Below are 20,788 nucleotides of genomic sequence, written 5' to 3' on the forward strand. Positions count from 1 at the left end.
GAATTTCTGATCAGGTGAGCAATGCTGGCCAATCAGAGAGCCGGTGTAGTGCATCGGAAGTCTAATGCTACCCATGCCCTGGGTGGATTAGGTCGCCCATAGATTGTGGGGTCTTCTTGGATGATTGAAAATGGGCTGCACAGAAAACCAACGGCAGCTTATCTCCCTCCGTCTCTGGTGCATGGACAGAATTATGTCTTGGCATTGTAGATATGCCCGCCAGTTCGCCAGAGGATACTCTGGTGGTCCCGGGCTCCGAGCATGATGGGACCCAATGGTCCAACAGAAGAACACCGGATTTAGAGGTCACTTTAAGGACAATCGCTTGCCATCGGGATCTTTTTTTTATGGATAGGTTATTCATAAATCAATTTGATCTAATTGATGAAGTACTCGGTGTGTCCAATGATGACAATAAAAATTAGGATGCAATTAAAGGGTCACTTTGGCAAAAATACACTTTTATCACTGCCCCCCTCACCTGACTGTCTGTCACACAGTGGAGGTCTCCTCTGTGTATTACAGCTACTTCCATACACTGCAGCCTCCTGCCTGATGCTTATCAAGCATCATCTTGATGGTGAGATTCTTTTGATTTTACTTTCAATCTATCCCATTATGCATCAGCACAACATTAGCTGTGGCTATACCATTTCTGCCTGCAGTGGGGACTAGTTAATATCATTACCTTCTATATTTACCTAAATAAGCTACAGCCCATATGTGTACAGTCAGGAGGATGAGCTGTGATCTCCTCCATTATAACTGTGTGGCAGGAGCTGTGTGATCATCATCAGTAACTGTGATAGGAAGGTCTGTGTTCCCCTCCAGGTAGTTTCAGTGGTAGGATTCATGTAAAAGCATCACACAGACTGAGAAACTGACTTAATTTGGAGACACTTAAACCAAAGCAAATATGAGCAGGTGAGAATCATTTCCTTTGTTGGGTCTGAAGAACCCCAGTCTATGGCCATTTTCACTCTGGCACATTTTACCATGATTAGCGCGGCATCCCACACTCTGCGCTAATCATGGTACAACGCTCCCTTTATGTCAATGGGGCTGTCTGCTCTACTTTTGTGCATCTTCGTATTTTTAATGCACCCCATCACAACTCTGTCGAATGCAGTAACCTGCGTTCCAAAACACGAATCAAAAGCGCAGTAAATCGCTGCGTTTGAAACGCGACGTTTCACCGATGCTGAGTGTGAGAGTGGCCTAACACTACTCATATGTAAGTGAATGAACATGACGCAGGGAGTTATGATGGTATTACTGACTGAAGGAAATATCTTTAATGAAAAAGGGAAAAAAAAACTTTTTCATTTACGGAATGAATAAATGAATGAAAGCAATGCAGTTACAACCAAAATGAATGAATAAAAGGAATGAAAAATGTTCCCTGTGGTTGCTGACAGATAATTCTAAGACTGAACTAGAAAACATAAATGAATGTAGTGATTTGTAGCTCAATAACATGGAAATTCCTAATTCATTTTCTCTCAGATGAATGACACAGTTAATTTGTACCCTCATTTCAACAACTTTTGCTCATTCCCAAAGTCTATCATTAAATGCCCCCTCCCCAGTGTCTGTCAGATTTAGAGAGAGGGTAAAATTATTCTAACTCCCTCGAAGCCATCTCATTACTCTGAGTCCCGGACCCCGAGATGGTGATGCGACGGGGCAGAGCTTGTAGGGTCTTTAAAGGGGAAGCCTCCTCACATGAACACAGAGTGAGGTTTTGGGCATTTGCTTTTTTTCACTTTGCGCAGGAATCGGTTAAACTCTCGGTTGGCCTTGTCCCACTTGTGGATAGCAGTGATAATGTGCTGGCTCTTCACCTTCCGCACAAGGACCAAGAACTGGCCGGTCAGCTGTTCCAGCTGAGGACATGGACAATTAGCTCCATTCTTCAAGTGGAGGACAAGTTCTCTCCAGTCCTTCCTCTCAATGGGACCTTTCTTCAGTGCTTTCTTCTTACGTAGGAGCAGCTTGCGGTTTTCGCTGTCCTTCTTGACCTCCCGGATGGAAACTTTCAGGGCTAGAACAAGAAAGATATGAAAAATATGTTGTGGTTATAATAGCTTTTATTTGGCTATTTACTATTGTCGCTTATACTCTTGACTTAGTGCCATCATTCAGAGTACCACACCTTCTGTTCCTTGATGTGTTTGGTAATTAAGGTGATCCTCCAGTTTTGGGATAAAAGTTTGCCCTTGGACTAGAGGGTCAGTTATATTACTGCTTTGGTCTTCTGTGCCAATGCCCTATCCACCAGTTCCAGGTCTCATTTTCAGTTTCCAATATGGCTGACGCATCCAAGTGTTGGACTACCAATGCACTATACTTGCTCTCTGATTGGCCAGCGTTGCTCTCATGATCAGTACTGGTCAATCATACAGCAATGCACAGTGTAGCTAGAAACATTGCAGCAGCCATCTTGGATAACTGAAAACAGGACCCTGACTCAGCGGCTCGGAGAGACAACAGCAAAGAAGAACGAAGGACAACTTATCGAAAAGTCACAATCACATCTAATTTTTTCATGGACACTTCCAAAAAGCTTCCTATTTCTACAGGCTGCCCTGGAATTTAATGATCATTGGCAACCCTGAGCAATGTATTCCCTATAGATGTTTCTTAGCCAAACTTTAATTTAATGGTCTCCACTTGTAGTTCTCCCACTTTGGTTAAACTACAGCTCCCAGTATGCCCTAGCAGCTGCAAATGGGAGTTGTAGTATAACAACTGCTGGAGAGCTACAAGGTAGCTACAAGAATATATGCATGTTATACATTGTAAAATATGTGGGTACTATTGTCAAAGGTGTGGACCCTCTGTGCCAAAGAACTTTTTGACTTTGGGCTACCCCTGAGGGCAGCACCTTTAGCCCTCCCAGACCCCCTCAGCAGGATCTGTTTTTAGCTGCAGGAGCCCCGAGCCTGTTAACCAAAAAGTAGTCTCAGGTCAGTAGCAGCTGACATGGACAGGTCATGGCTATCATTGAGCGAAAACAGGGGGACATGCAGAGACGTAGTCAATACATAGAACGAAGTCAGGACAGGCAGAGTTCTTGGATAAACGGAGAGACAGCAGAAATAAGACAAACCATGATCAAAGAACAAGTCAATGGTCAGGACAGGAGAAGATGGGAAAGCTGGGTAAATAGGCATGGGTCAGGCAGTATCAGTTCCACAACAAAGACTGGATGGACCATGGGGCTGCAGCAGTGGATCACCAGGGCAGAAGATGGGTAAGTACTAGAGATGAGCGAGCGTACTCGTTAAGGCACATTATTCAAAAGAGTATTGCCATTTTCGAGTACATGCCGGCTTGCCTGAAAAGATTCGGGGGCCGGCGGGGGTGAGCAGTGAGTTGCAGGAGAGAGCAGAGGGGTGCGGGGGGAGAGAGAGAGAGATCTTCCCCCCGCCCCCCACTGGCCCCCCGAATCTTTTCGGGCAAGCAGGCATGTACTCGAAAATGGCGATACTCGCTCGAGTAATTTGCCTTAACGAGTACGCTCGCTTATCTCTAGTAAGTACCACTGTTCTTTTTTTAACACATTAGAGGCTATACTTAAACAGAATGAACTGTTGCCAAACAATTTTTTTTAAGTAACCAGAGAACAATCTGGATTGGCTGGAGACAAGAAAGCTGGGTGCGCATGCTGGACCTTAACAGACGGACCAGTTGTGCTTACCCCAATGGCAGCACTGAGAGTGATAGGGATGGAGGGATGCTGATCACCATGATTGGCATGAGGAGAAGGCAGGGGAAGCCATCGACCATGACCAGCAGCCATAACAACTATATGCTGTAAAATATGTTGGCACTATATACAGCAGTATATGTGAGTACTAAACACAGTAGAATATACAGGTACTATACAGTGCAGAATATATAGGTACTAGACACTGTAGAATATGTGGGTACTATATAGTACTGAATATATAGGGACTATATACAGCAGAATATATGGATATTATACACTAGAATATATAGGTACTACACAGAGTACAGTATATGGACACTATACACTGTGGGATATATAGGTACTATACAGAGCACAGTATATGGGTACTATAGACTGTTGGATATATAGGTACTATGTAAGATGGTGAAACAGTCCTCCTGCTGTAAATGTCCTGGTTTCTGTTGTAACTGTCATTTTGTTTTTGACCACAAGAGGTCACTGTGCTCTGGACTGAGACAGAGAAAAAAGAAGTGCATCATGACCATAGAGAGTAGGAGAGAAAAGCGGTTAGGTGCGTGCGAGCGAGCTGAGATGAGCTGGTGAGGACTGCAGCTGGCGAGACAGACACTGCGATCCACCGGAAAAAGGACCCCAACGAGGACCGGAGCTTCCGTGAGGGGAGCTGCATTAGAGACTGTTCCAGAGTTTGTCAGACTACCATCTTAACGGAGAAGATGGTCATTGCAGACCGGGCTCAGAAGTAACGGCGTCAGTGAGTTCATATGGTTCTTGGATGAAATCCTATTCCTGCGTTCCGGACAAAGTCTAAAGGTACCCACCAGACCCGGGTCAGCCAGAGAACTAAGGCCTCTGGTGTAACCGTGCACGCACCGCCAATCTGACTGAGACTAATAACAAGGCCGGCAGTTAGTTAGTTAGTTAGGCATACTGATGGCCGCCGGCCGCACTGCTGGGGACTGAGCTGTCCGACATAGTCCTAACACACAGAGAACTCTATACTCGTAGAGCTGTCTAAGGATATCTACAAGTCACACGTTAAGCAACTGTACTTTGCCTTGACTTGTGAGCTATATATATTGTTATATCTGTTGAGTGGTGTTGTGTAAGGGGAGAATACGGGTGTGTTGATAAGATTGTAAGCTCTTGTGCTGTGCCGCCGGTGCTTCCCTAGCATCCTCACTGATTGTTCCTACTTCCAGGGTGATAGAAGGTAATAGCGGCTGGTTAGAGACGGCCTGCGGCTAGGCAAAAGCTTGGAGGATATTGAAGGCGCACATTATAGAGCACAGCGCTGCATGGCACAAGAGTCTCAGCTTCCCCGCTGAGTGTATGTAACTTTCTGGGGGAGTTCGGGTTGGTTAAGGGTTCTGCCAAATTAAGTAAAATCTCATTGCTACGGATTGGTTTTGAGTCGCGTCTTTTGTTCAGGACTTCGCTGTATTCTGGAAAGCCCACCCCGGTCGGCGGCTTACAACTATACAGAGCACAGTATATGGGTACTATACACTGTGGGATATATAGGTACTATACAGAGTACAGTATATGAGTACTATACACTGTAGGATATATTGGTACTACACAGAGCACAGTATATGGGTACTATACACTGTAGGATATATAGGTACTATACAGAGTACAGTATATGAGTACTATACACTGTAGGATATATTGGTACTACACAGAGCACAGTATATGGGTACTATACACTGTAGGATATATAGGTACTATGCAGAGTACAGTATATGAGTACTATACACTGTAGGATATATTGGTACTACACAGTGCACAGTATATGGGTACTATACACTGTGGGATATATAGGTACTATACAGAGTACAGTATATGGGTACTATAAACTGTGGGATATATAGGTACTATACAGAGTACAGTATATGGGTACTATACACTGTAGGATATATTGGTACTACACAGAGCACAGTATATGGGCACTATACACTGTGGGATATACAGGTACTATGCAGAGCACAGTATATGAGTACTATACACTGTGGGATATATAGGTACTATACAGAGTACAGTATATAGGTACTGTACACTGTGGGATATATAGGTACTATGCAGAGTACAGTATATGGGTATTATAAACTGTGGGATATATAGGTACTATACAGAGTACAGTATATGGGTACTGTACACTGTAGGATATATAGGTACTATACAGAGTACAGTATATGGAAAATATACACTGTAGGATACATATGTACTATACAGAGCATAGTATATGCACTGTGGGATATATAGGTACTATACAGAGTATAGTATATGGGTACTATACACTGTAGGATACATAAGTACTATACAGAGCACAGTATATGGGTACTATACACTGTCGGATATATATGTACTATAGAGAGCACAGTATATGGAAACTATACACTGTAGGATACATAGGTACTATACAGAGCACAGTATATGGGTACTATGCACTGTGGGATATATAGATACTATACAGAGTATAGTATATGGGTACTATACACTGTAGGATACATAAGTACTATACAGAGCACAGTATATGGGTACTATACACTGTCGGATATATATGTACTATAGAGAGCACAGTATATGGGTACTATACACTGTAGGATATATAAGTACTATAGAGAGCACAGTATATGGGTACTATACACTGTAGGATATATAGGTACTATACAAAGCACAGTATATGGGTTCTATACACTGTGGGATACATAGGTACTATACAGCGCACAGTATATGGGTGCTGTACAGAGTACAGTATATGGGTACTATACACTGTAGGATATATAGGTACTACACAGAGTACAGTATATGGGTACTATATACTGGGATATATGGGTAGTATACAGAGCACAGTATATGAGTACTATACACTGTGTGATATATAGGTACTATACAGAGTACAGTATATGGGTACTATACACTGTGGGATATATAGGTACTATGCAGAGTACAGTATATGGGTACTATACACTGTAGGATATATAGGTACTATGCAGAGTACAGTATATGAGTACTATACACTGTAGGATATATTGGTACTACACAGAGCACAGTATATGGGTACTATACACTGTGGGATATATAGGTACTATGCAGAGTACAGTATATGGATACTATACACTGTAGGATATATAGGTACTATACAGAGTACAGTATATGGGTACTATACACTGTAGGATATATTGGTACTACACAGAGCACAGTATATGGGTACTATACACTGTGGGATATATAGGTACTATGCAGAGTACAGTATATGGGTACTATACACTGTAGGATATATAGGTACTATACAGAGTACAGTATATGGGTACTATACACTGTAGGATATATAGGTACTATACAGAGTACAGTATATGGGTACTATACACTGTAGGATATATAGGTACTATACAGAGCACAGTATATGGGTACTATACACAGAAGATAAAACCAGACACTACATATGTGCAGACTGTATTCTAGCTAAGACATACGTACGGGAAGGAAAGGCTATCACTGGCTGCAGCTGCTCCCGCCAGTCATCTAGCTGGGGCGCGACTGCTGAGAGTTCGGCACGAGGGCCCCTGATACTACAGCTGAGGTCTGCATATACACTTGCAATGAGGGTCTAATAATTATCTTGAAGGCAGATCACACAGTATTGCTCAGCAGTAACAATCCGACCTCCAAACAGCTGGAACAGCAAAGAGCCAGGTGTGAGATGTTCCCGGGGCTCTCCGCTGAGATGGAAAGTGACATTATAGCCCGCTGGACACAAGGAACATGACCAGCCGAACCACTAATGCAATTCTAAGTTGAAGACTCGTATTAAGGCCTAATGCACATTTTAATATTGCAAATCTGTGTGGCATGGACCCATAATACGGCGACATAGCCTACTAGGGGCCCATACTGTTCCTCTGGGTACTTCTAATTTCATATGATTACATGACTTTAGCACTTGATGGGCAAGTTTCTAGGAACTGATAGTTTGTGGACCAGGAGCTACGACTGAGGCCACAGACATTGATGTGATGTTGCTATATGATGCAGTACATTGTGTGATAGCGCTAACAGAAGAAACAATGGTCTCAACACGCTACTACTATCAGTCATGGCCCTATGGAGGTTCTCTTACCAAACTCACTGGCGCACATGTGTTCATAGAGAGAATCGGCTTTTATCTCGCTGTCGCACTGAGGACACACTTCCGTCTCTGCGTAAGACACAAAAACATACATTAAGACATACATCAAGACATTAACGATTGGTTTGTCTACTTTCATCTGGAACCCGTGCATCAAGGAAGATCTCTGGTATGTTTCTTGAAACCATTTATGGACCCACTGCTTGACACTAATTGTGTTACTACCTAAAGTGGTTGTACCAAGATCTTTCCATTAGATAGGGGATAACTTTATGATCAGTGAGGGTTCAACCGCTGGGACCTGCTGAACGTCAGCACTCCATTCATTTCAATGACCGAGCCGGAAACTATCGAGTACAAGCACTTGGCTATCTACAGCCAAGCAGAAAAGGAGTAGTAATACATACGCATGGCCACCATTCCATTCATTCGGGGTTCCTAGGGACTCCTGTCGTCGTGATCAGTGGGGTCGCAGCAGTCGCACCCCCACCAATCATCTTGTGCATAGGGGTCAAGAACTTTCGTGGGACAACCCCTTTGACGATTTAAGCCACTTAAAGGGAATGTCTGGTTTGTAAAATGTCCTATCAGTCAACTTTAAATCAATAGTGGGTTGTCCGCTGTACGAGACTCCATGTAATAGCCTACCTATGGGGATACAGGAGCCTTCGTTATTGACAAATCACAGATATGAGAGCATCATGAAATTATTATTGCACATCTTTAGGAGGTATAATGATTAATAGGACTGTATATCTGAGAGTAATAAAATGACTTGGGCCTGCTATATGGTCTTCTGTCTATGAGGGGTGAATGCGGTGTGTGGCTTTCTTAGCCCTGGGTGTCTCAGGACATGTCGTCCAAATGAAAATGAATATTAAATTTCCTTTTTGTGTGACTACAACGTTATATAATGTGAATGACGAAAAGCCACCACCTAAAGATTAGATTGAAGTTGGCAGAGTAGGAGTCACCATTAGTATAAGAATAATAGAATAAGATGCCCAATGTGTTCAGTTTCTAGAAAAAACAATGCCAAGCAAGTTTACGTCTTTTGGGAAGTTAGTTCATTTTAAATTACGAACAATAGGCCATGATATGTAGGAAGACAATATCACTGGAGTCGATGAGGTGTCCACAGACCTCAATCATGTGCCCGTAATGCCTTGGTACATTACAAATTACACATAACTGAGTTCCAGAACTATAAAAATCTATTAACAGTCTATAATTCCATAAAACACACCAATAGTTACATCCATTACTGTTTATAATGACCCTTCCTATTATGCTATGGAATTTCACCTATATATTGACTAAATTAGCCGCTATAGTTCTCCTATCTTCATGTGACATGACTTTAGCTCACTCCCTCAATGATCTGGTGTAAGGAGTCACACTTACACTCCAGGTGACACATTTAGTTGACTGACTCCCTTTGACTTCTCCATTAGACTCTGATATGTAAATGGGTTTCATTCATGCTTCCTGCTCCATGTTGAAATCCCTAACACAGAGCACAGCTGTCTTTCAAGTGGGAACAAGAAATGTGATCCCATTAGGGAAAAATCAGCCCACCCAGCCTGCCCTTCTATTATTCCTAAATACACCAAGAGCAGATAACATGGCAGCCATTAGCTGAAGCAAGAAAATACTTGAGCTGGTAGTAATGCTAAATCGGCCCATACACCTATAATAGTTGTTGGCCGAAGTGTTGGCGGATGCCTATTTCTCTCTTACTCCCCCAAACCTCTGCCCAGTGTTTATGTGCATTTACTCGGCAGAAGGAAGGAAGTCACAGACAGACAGCTGTAGGGGCAACCTATCTCCAGAAAGAACAAAGGGATCGGACATTAAAATTCAACATAACCAATGCTTCATTATCCCATCTATTGGTAGGCATGGTAGGGAAAGGTAAAGTCCCCTGTCCAGTTATGACTCAGTACAAGCACCAAGTCATAACTGACTCCTCGGGTGATGTCACATAGTGACATTTTCTTGGCAGACTGTTTTTGTGGAGTGGTTAGCCATTGCCTTCCCCAGTCATCTTTTACCCCCCAGCAAGCTGGATACTCATTTTAACAACCTCGGAAGGATGGAAAGCTGAGTTAACCTTGAGCCAACTACCTGAACCACACAGGGATTGAACCTACAACCTTCCGGTCGTGAGCGAGAGCTTAGGACTGCATGTCTGCTGCCTTAACACTCTGTGCCACACAAGAAGAAGAGCTTAGAAGAGCCTCCCTGTTGGGGAATCGGGTTGGGATGACTTTTAGCTAATGTATACATTGACCATCACTATATCAAGTTTACTAAAGGTTCTTTTACATGTGACGTTTCTCAAACTAATGTAAACAAATGCTGATGGACAAGCACGTCAAATGGCGCTTGTCTGCATACAGGTCAATAATCGCTGCAATGAGGATGAATGTTCGTTGGTAAGATGGTTAGTAAAGATGAGCGAGCGTACTCGGTAAGGATAGATACTCGAGCGAGTATCGTCCTTACCAAGTACCTGCCTGCTCGCCCGCAAAGATTCGGGTGCCGGCAGGGAAGAGCGGGGAGGAACGGGAGGGAGATCTCTCTCTCTCCCCCCGCTCCCTCCTGCTCACTCCCGCAACACAACGCTCACCCATGCCGGCACCCAAATCTTTGCGGGCGAGCAGGCAGGTACTCGGTAAGGACGATACTTGCTCGAGTATCTGTCCTTATCGAGTACGCTCGCTCATCTCTAGTGGTCAGTTCTCATAGGCCAGCTGTACATCTTGTTCACACAAGGAGATATACCGCCAACTAGCGAGCATGTTTATGAAAATCAACTATGACCTGACAACCAAGCATTTGGTCCTCAGCTTATCGCTGACCGTTTCACATGGCCTGATTAGGTGGCAAATGAATGTTTGGAATGTTTGCATAGTCGTGCCTGATAATCAGGCCATGTAAAAGGGCCTTAAGAACCAAACAATATGATCATGTTAACGGGATATGATTATAGTGACATCGTTAATAAGGTTGAAAAAAACCACAAGTCCATCCAGCCCAACCTATAACCTATTCGCATTACAAAAATGCAGCGATATCGCAGCATTAAAAAAACGCTAGTGGGTAGAAGCCCAAAATTTGTAATATTATATCTTTTAAGAAAGACATCCAGACCACTCTTGAACTTGTGCAATGAATCAGCCATCACCATGTCCTCAGGCAGAGAGTTCCACAGACTGATAATAACGGTGAAACCCTCTTTTCACTAGGCGTAGAAGATGCCCTACATCCCTTATGTACCTTTTTCTATTAGTCCAGCTTCACATGTGTGTTGGAACCTCTGGACACAGGTTTTGTCGCAGATTCGGCTGAAAATGCAGCTTTTTCTTCCATCCAAAAGCCGGGCAGCTGGGCAGAAAACAGGTGAACCCCATTATAGCCAATAGGGTCCATCTGGCGCTGTTCAGCTATAGGGATTGCCCTTTTCCTGCTTCCTGGATGGAGCAGGAAAACAGAATTCCTGCCGCAGATGTGAATCCATCCTTACATATACTTTGCAAGATCTCTTAGACAAAACTACAGTACCCAAAGGAACAACAAAAAAAACAATGGAAGAACATGCCAACTCCTTGCCCTGTTAAAATTTGAATTCACAGGCCCAACACTTCAAAGGAAGGTATCCTCATCATTGGGCGATGTAGTATTGTGCAAATTTATCCAATACATTGGGGGGGAATTTATTATGAGAGGATTTTTTTAAAGTCAGTATTGCAGCAAGCCGCACCAACTTCACACTTCAGTTTTAAAAACATGGGTGCATGGCGCAAATGGTTAATAAATGTGTCCCACAGGAGATTATACACTATTCTGAAATAAAATATGCCAGAATGAAGGCACAAATAAATTGATAAAAGTGGGTCAATATCTATAAATCTGTCAAAGTATCTGATGGGGGTAAGTAACATGGATTCATCAGGTTGGATCTTGCTTATAAAGTAAATGAAGTAATAGGTGGTTCAAAGTTAGATAAATGTGTCTAAAGATCCACCAGATGTATCACCCAGCTAGAGCATCTGTGATAAATCTGGTGCATTTGAAGATGTCTAACTAATTAGATAGATAGATAGATAGATAGATAGATAGATAGATAGATAGATAGATAGATAGATAGATAGATAGATAGATAGAAAGATATGAGATAGATAGATATGAGATAGATAGATAGATAGATATGAGATAGATAGATAGATATGAGATAGATAGATAGATATGAGATAGATAGATAGATAGATAGATAGATATGAGATAGATAGATAGATAGATAGATAGATAGATAGATAGATAGATAGATATGAGATAGATTGATAGATATGAGATAGATAGATAGATATGAGATAGATAGATAGATAGATAGATAGATAGATAGATAGATAGATATGAGATAGATAGATAGATAGATAGATATGAGATAGATTGATAGATATGAGATAGATAGATAGATATGAGATAGATAGATAGATAGATATGAGATAGATAGATATGATATATGAGATAGATAGATATGAGATAGATATGAGATATGAGATAGATAGATATGAGATAGATAGATAGATAGATAGATAGATATGAGATAGAGATAGATAGATAGATATGAGATAGAGATAGATAGATATGAGATAGAGATAGATATGAGATAGATAGATAGATAGATAAATAGATATGAGATAGAGATAGATAAATAGATATGAGATAGAGATATATATGAGATAGAGATAGATAAATAGATAGATAGATATGAGATAGATATGAGATAAATAGATATGAGATAGATAGATAGATAGATATGAGATAGATAGATAGATAGATAGATAGATAGATAGATAGATAGATAGATAGATAGATAGATATGAGATAGATAGATAGATAGATATGAGATAGATAGATATGAGATAGATATGAGATAGATAGATATGAGATAGATATGAGATAGATAGATAGATAGATAGATAGATAGATATGAGATAGATAGATAGATATGTGATAGATAGATAGATATGATACTATTGAAATATGTATGATCTGTTGATTAAGCCATGGCTTTGCCGAGGGTTACCTCTTGGCCCTGGCCACCTTCACTCATCAATTTTAGATTGCAAACCAATGGGAGTCATTACATTTCTTTACTTTTTTAAAATGAAGGACAGTTGAAGCAGATCTACGTAAACGGTCAAGTCTAAGTGGGAAAAACGACAAGACAAAAATATTCAACAAAGCCTCTTGTCTCATGCGAAGAATATATGTCAATCACAAGTCATAATGAAAGACAGCAATTAACTAATCCTCCTACGGCAGCTGCAGCATTACTGCATTGGCCTTTGTGACTGACAACTACCCTCCCCTGGTGGGTCAAGTCATTAAAACTTCAGCTGTTGGGGGTACAATTGGTCCCCTGCTATCTTGGCCAGTTACCCCCTGCTGATCAAGAACCTCATTGCTAGTCCACATTTAAATTTAGAAGACTTCTACACCTACTGCCAGACCAGAGCAATGTGGCCACATGAGCGGGTGTGGTGTAGACCTTTGTTCCGTTATAATACGTGACCGCATTGACCTTTGTACCTCCTATTCCTCTTCTGTTCCCTTTTTAACAATGCAATGCAAACAACAAATCTGGAAGGAAAAGGTGCAACAAATTTGCTTAAGAAAGAGCTTGGTAGTCTTTTTAAGGGTACTTTTCAAATGCTGTGATAGTCGCCCGAGTAATCGCTCAAAAGAGCAATAATGGGCAATGTCGCACCATGTCAACACAGAACCTGACAGGGCAAGTGAGCAAGAATCGCTTGGTTCACCTAAAAGCCAAGCAACTGTTGGTCCATGTATGAACAACTGCCTGTTTATGATGATCTCCGGCACGCTCCACCACCATTCAGTATGTGAAAGCACAGCAGCAATAATCATTGGACGGTTGTTGGGCGCTTCCTGTGTACAAGTATCCTGAGAACTGGGACAATAAAGTATTGTTAATGCACCCCAAAATAATGGGGTTTTCAAGATATTTACTCCAATGTTGGTAGGATGAAGTACCCTACCCCTCTGTGACAGCAGTGCTGAGACATGTTAATACCATTCCATACCATTTCAGGATGGCCAAAGAGATTTCAGTAATTCAGTAGAGAATGGTGGAAACCGAGGTGAGTTCAACTGTTGGCACAATGTGGAGAAGGTAAGACTTTTTTCGTAGAGCTTTTCTTTGATGTATTGGGTATAATGTTTCAATGCCTCGTGTGCCGCAGAGTGTTAAGGCAGCAGAATGCAGTCCTAAGCTCTTGTTCACGACCTGAAGGTTGCGGGTTCAATACCAGCATGGTTCAGGTAGCCGGCTCAAGGTTGACTCAACCTTCCATCCTTCCAAGGTCGGAAAAAAAAAATACCCAGCTGGGGCGTAATAAATAAAACTAAACTTACCTGAAAGCACTATACAAATAACAAGTCCCTCAATGCAAAATCTGTAAAAGGGCCCCCAAATCCTGCGTACCCTTTATAAACAGGTGACTTCTTTTGTTGTAGATGGGCCTTTGGGCTCCCTCAGGAGCGATTGCCACCTCTGCACATCCTGTAGCTACAGCCATGTACAGCAACCAATCATATTCTATAACCCATTTCCTATAGTCCTTTCTTTAACCTAACCAACTCATGGGTATATTTTTGAAGCATTCTTTTCATATCTAGGCATTGGTTTTGTCATTTGCCAAATTTGTAAGATTGCTTCAAAATATTTCTCCATTGGTAATCAGGAAGTTTGCTATCATATTTTTATATGCTATCCATCCAAGAATTTCAATGTAATACAATGCAAGGCCGTGTCAGACTGGGGTTTCTCGGATTTGACAGAGTAATGATTCTCAGGGTCCACCTCAGGGAACAAGAGGATCCTCCAGTGCGCTGAAGTTCTGCACAATGATGGGCCGTAAAGGTTCAACAGAAGACAACTCTAAATGTAACTATGGGGGGATACACTTGTTCTGCAGAGTTGTATGCTGGTCCCTTAAAATCCTATCCTTTGGTGGATCGAAAGTGCTTTAGTCTCATGCTGAGCTTATTAGACCTTCTTGATGCAATGTCTTGCATGTTCAATGGAGGGTCAGTCCTTAAAATGATCTACTCTGGTGGTCCCAAAGAACACCAATATAACACTACCCCCCCCCCCCCCCATCTATACAAAAAAAAATGTAGATGTCTTTTCATTTTCTTGAGATCTTTGTTGTTCTTATTGCACACGAGACATATCATCAATAAGATTCGAACAGGTTGTTTATTAATCATCGCATAAGAAGTAGACCTTGGTGGTAAGTGACTGTCTTCACTGTCACCTCTAAATGGAGTTGTCTTCTACTGGACCTTTGACACCTATTTTTACCCCAGAGCCTGGGTCCAGCAGAGGATCCTCTGGTACTGTAGTGGACTAGTATGACCCTGATGCAAGTTAATATTTTTGTAGTGCGGGAAACACTTCTCTATGGGTCATATCGGTATGTCCTTTCAGAAAAATATTGAAAATATCATGAAGTTTCTCTGATGAGACATAAAACAACTTTTAACATTGTACTGTCTATTGAGATATATCAGGATTCAGCTCCTTACTTTTGAAATTGTTGCCTCTTTATGCAACACTACTAGTTCCATATTTGACATTGAAGAATGGAATAATTCTGGAAGCCCTACCTTGTGTCAACACGGACATGGACATCTCCTTCTTACATTACAAATAGACTCTTGCATTAAGGCTGAGTTCCCACAGGACGGAAATCCCACAGAAATATCGTGGCTTGGCCGCACCGAAAAGCCGCGAGATTTCCACAGTAGAGCCACAGCTTCAAAACCCGCAGCATTTCACTGTGGGGTTTTGGAGCAGTTCGTCCATCAGCATTCTGTTGTGGCTTTCTCTCCCCATAGAGAGGAGTGAGGCCGCAATGGAAGAAAAAAAGAATTGATATGCTGCGGCTGTCAATTCTGCGCCACATCGCCGGTTCTGCCCGGCTTTGCCGCAATTAATTGGCCGCCCAGTGTGGATAAGATTTTTGCGAAATCTCGTCCACATGGCTGGCTAATCCCAGGATTAGGAGCTGCTGGCCGATTGGCTGTACAAAAATTTCGCACTGAATTTCCGCGGCAAATCCATCCCGTGTGAACCCAGCCTAAGGGTTTTAAACACAACCATGTTGTGAAGATGACAATCTAGGTTGATTTAAAAATATTTCACGTACTATATTCTTCTAAAATGTAAAGTGCAGTGTTTCGACCCTTGTATGTTTGAGAAAGACCCTTGCGAGGGTTGAAACGTCGGATTACACATATAGGAGGACTGAGGCAAGTTGAATATTTCGACACCAACTTGGATACTGTCACTTTCAGTTTTTGTATGGTACCAAGTTTCTTTCAGCATATTGCCAGTCCTGCTTTGAGCGAATCACAAAAGTAATTGGAGAAAGACTCTTCTGGAGAACCTCAAGGTCAGACACAAGACATATTTCCCAGGATATTAAAAAGCCAAGGGTCACTTAAGGAGTGCTAGAGAAAGAAAACAGTCTGGGTGGCCACTTGGTTCTTATCTATATTAAACATGGCCATTCAAAAGAACAATAGGGAAGTTCAACCAAAGTGGGTTGGGTAGTGACAAAATAACTCCCTACTCAACATTCAGTAGCTAATACAAGTGGTGAGGATATAACCTGGATATGGGGAAGCTAGCGTCTTGCCTCTGCAATAACACTTCCCTCCCCTGCCTATATAAATGTAAATGCTTATCCACTGGGCTTCTAGAGATAAGATGTGTTTGCACAAGGAAAGGTAGGAGCTCTGCAGATAAATACTTGGCCTCATTCTATAGAATGTAATAGGGCCCATATTCATTAGCAATATTCCTCACCCACCTCTCGGATATGAGATGTTTTTTCCATATCTGGATTTTAGTACACCATCCTACCAAAAGTATTTGCATCTCCTATCAATAAAATGGATCATGTCTTATTAGCACGTCATGTGTCCTAAACCATGCTGCATAAGATACAGACCCTTGGGGTGTCAGCCATAGTTTGTGATGGGAACTGAACGTTATTGGGTATACGGATTATGCCGCTGCACACAAGCCGTCCATCATAAAGGCCAATGCATCAGCCCGCTACAATGGCACAAGGAGAATCATCACGTGACAGTTGAGCAATGGAAGAACGTTCTATGGAGTGACAAATCACACTACTCCATCAAATTATATGGACGTACCTGGGTGTGGAGGATGTCTGAGAGTGTTGTGTGGGGATATTTTACGTGGTATGGTCTTGGTGTGTTGGTAGTAGTGACAAAAAACATAAACATGGAGGTGTACCTTGTCATTCTAGACAATAATATGGTGTTGACAATCTGTTAATACTCTGGGAATAGTCAGCAATACTTCCAACAAGACAATGCGCCTTGTCATAAATTCAAATATGACATGGATGTTCCACAACTGGACTGAACCCTACTGAACATCATAGGGATGAAATGAAACGCCTAGTCAGGAAATATGAACAGTTTTCATCTTCTTTGAGAAGACTCACCGGATATTTTCAGGATGAATAGGGGGAAATACCACCTGAAGTGTATCAGATATTAGTAGAAGGTATCCCATGGAGAGTATCCGAAGTCATTAGGGCCAAAAGAGGCCCCACTAAGTATTAACATATGGAAAAATACTACTGCTTATTCTTGCTCAGGTGTCCAGTTACTTTTGCTAGGATAGTGTAATTTATTGCTAACCAACCGATGTCTGATGTATCAACAGCTTACAATATATGGGTCTTTGTTGTGAACTATGTCTACATGCTCAGTATCGGTTTTAGAAGGTGGCAAACTGGGCAGTTGCCCAGGGCTTCTACTTTCTAGGGGGCTGCCAAGAATTTCGAGAACGGGAACCCCAGAAGCAAAATAAAACCACCCAGTATTATTTGGTGGTGTAAAGCTGTAGTATTTGTGATCAGAAGTGTAGTAGCTAGAAACTATTTGGCAGAATAAGGTGGCTATTTTATGAGCTGTAAATGGCAAAATTATCCTTGTACTATATAGCAGAATTACACGGGCTGACATCACGAGAAAAGCCTTTTAGAAAAATTGGAGCAGGGGCCTACTTTTCTTGTTAATGCCCCATTTCCTATAAAAAAGGTTCTGCAAACACAAGTATAGGTAGCTAGCATTTCAGATAGGACTTACTCACCACAAGCTGCACAGCAAATGCGTCTATTAAAAGTGCACAAACCAGTCATACATCTTACTTGGAAACTAAATGAACGCTTACTACCTGTTTTCTCCACAGGCTGGGTAACTGGGCCTACAAGCAGCGGAAAACCCTATGAACAACTTATTGGAACACTTGAAGCAAAAGAGAATTCTCTAAATTGTTAAGGTTTTCAAGCATATCCCATAAATCCTAGATATAATGATTGTTGGTCAAAAATGGTGAAAACCTTCTAGAACCATCCTTCACAGTGTTGATTGAACCAAAACAGTAGAACCTGTTTAAGATCAAACTTTACTAACTGTTCGGTTTGTCTCGGCTGAAGCCACCAGAAGAAGAAGTGGAGGAAGAGGAAAAAGAGGAAGAAGAAAACTACTCCCCCTTCTTCCTCTCCTTCTGCTTCCTTCTTCCTTTTCTTTTTCCTCTTTTTCTTCTTCCTCTCTCCCTTTTTCCTCTTCTCTCTTTCTTTTTTTCTTCCTTTGCTTTTTCTTCTTCCTCTTCATTTCCTTTATCCTTCTTCTATGTCTGATGCATTGGATTCCAATGCACCAGATCACATGGCCATATTCCCGAGACGTAAAAGTGCCCAGTCGGCCAATATAGCTTTGGGCGTTTTTATGTCGGGCCAAAAAGATAGTCCTGGAATACATCGGCCGTTGCATGCGCTCCTATCGGAGCCAATTACAGCGGCCGGAGAAGGGAGGTGGGAGGGAGTTTAGCAGCATGACTACTAAACTCCCTCCTTCTTCTCTCCTCCCCTCCGTCTGCTTGCAATGGGAAGGGGCAAGACAGGGGCGGAGCTAAGCTTCCACCCTCTACCCACAGCCAGCAATGGGAGAAGGCGGGACAAGGTGGCACTTAGCTCCACCCCATCCTGCCCCATCCCATTGCTGGCTGCAGACAAGGGGCGGGAACTTAGCCTTGCCCCATACACCCCCTCCCATTGCAAGCAGCCAGAGGGGAGAAGAGAGGAGGTGAGCCAGCGAGGGGAAGGGAAGAGGAAGGGGCCATGGCATGGTGGCCTTGGCGTATATGCCTCGGGTCCTATGCTATCTGAACGGGCACACAAACGTTAGATTTATCCGCCCATTCACAGGTTTTTACTCCCCAGATCGTAGCATATATCTGCTGCCGTGAAAATGGCGGCCGATTTACGCTCATGGCAATAAAGCCTTAGACAGTGTTATATAACACTTTTAGAGGTATTGATGAATTTCCACTTTGATTCAAACTCATTCGGACAAAACCGAACTTTACGCCGAAATTCAGCGAACCGGCTATATTGAACTTTTGTTAAGTTCACTCAACACTAATCTTCAGGATTCATTGAGATGAATGCCAAATATGTCCGTAACATCATATATAGTGTTCCTCTGCTTTTGTTTGTTTCCACAAATAAGATAAAACTGTCAGTAGGTATAGATTAGTATTAATTATTCCATGTTACTTCCATAAGAAAAAGGTTAGGCTGAAGTCAGGGACTGACGTGTTCCTATTCCATCCTCTAAGCTTTGTCATTTATGGTAACTCTACATTAGTCAGACTAGGTAAAGGGTCAGCAATAATGAGTGGTTTACTCTACAGCCAAGTTGAATACACATGCAGTTTGTCATATAAGGCGGGTTGGGTTATTCAGTGGTCTGGCCTCCATTATGAGGTCAATTAAAGTGATAATTGATCAATGAGTAATTCTATTTTTGGTAAGTAATAGCAGCTGTTATATGGCAGGGGATGGCTGGATGTATGAGCATAGTGAAAGCATGACCTATGGAGAAATAATCCAGCTCCCAAGGCCCAATTGCTCGGTTCTATTGCAATTTTCAAAGCTCGTTCCTGGTTATTTCTCCATGTAAACATGGCCAGCAATCAGCTGACTAAGAAGCTAATGCTCGTTTGCTTGTGATGGCATCTTTCATGCAGGCAAATAAACCATCAGCACATCTCTTCGTATCAGCAGGGATGTCCTGCCAACAACAATGAAACTGCATGCGCCCGAAGCCCTTCACAGGTATAGACTAAAAGAATATAGTTTATTAGAAACTCTTAAAAACATATACGGGCTGACTAACAGTACTAACATACACTACCGTTCAAAAGTTTGGGGTCACATTAAAATGTCCTTATTTTTGAAGGAAAAGCACTGTACTTTTCAATGAAGATAACTTTAAACTAGTCCTAACTTTGAACAAATGCACTCTATACATTGCTAATGTGGTAAATGACTATTCTAGCTGCAAATGTCTGGTTTTTTGTGCAAAATCTACAAAGGTAAATAGAGGCCCATGTCCAGCAACTATCACTCCAGTGTTCTAATGGTACAATGTGTTTGCTCATTGGCTCAGAAGGCTAATTGATGATTAGAAAACCTTGTGCAATCATGTTCACACATCTGAAAACAGTCTAGCTCGTTACAGAAGCTACAAAACTGACCTTCCTGTGAGCAGATTGAGTTTCTGGAGCATCACATTTGTGGGGTCAATTAAACGCTCAAAATGGCCAGAAAAAGAGAACTTTCATCTGAAACTCGACAGTCTATTCTTGTTCTTAGAAATGAAGGTTATTCCATGCGAGAAATTGCTAAGAAATTGAAGATTTCCTACAACGGTGTGTACTACTCCCTTCAGAGGACAGCACAAACAGGCTCTAACCAGAGTAGAAAAAGAAGTGGGAGGCCGCGTTGCACAACTAA

General features: G+C 42.0%; 1 protein-coding gene across 1 annotated transcript in view; it reads right to left on the bottom strand.

The window, feature by feature from the left end:
- Nucleotides 1-1,261: 1,261 nt before the first annotated feature.
- The window catches only part of SFRP1 (secreted frizzled related protein 1), a 28,681-nt gene continuing 9,154 nt past the window's right edge, over nucleotides 1,262-20,788 (bottom strand). Inside the window, exons 2-3 of the mRNA XM_066593175.1 lie at nucleotides 7,839-7,916; nucleotides 1,262-2,044 (exon numbers count right to left, since the gene is read on the bottom strand). Of these exons, the coding sequence (XP_066449272.1) occupies nucleotides 1,722-2,044; nucleotides 7,839-7,916 (401 nt within the window). The 3' untranslated portion in view covers nucleotides 1,262-1,721. The remainder of the gene's footprint in view (nucleotides 2,045-7,838; nucleotides 7,917-20,788) is intronic.

Source organism: Eleutherodactylus coqui, chromosome 2, assembly GCF_035609145.1.
Source record: "Eleutherodactylus coqui strain aEleCoq1 chromosome 2, aEleCoq1.hap1, whole genome shotgun sequence".
In the NCBI taxonomy this organism is placed as follows: Eukaryota; Metazoa; Chordata; class Amphibia; order Anura; family Eleutherodactylidae; genus Eleutherodactylus; species Eleutherodactylus coqui.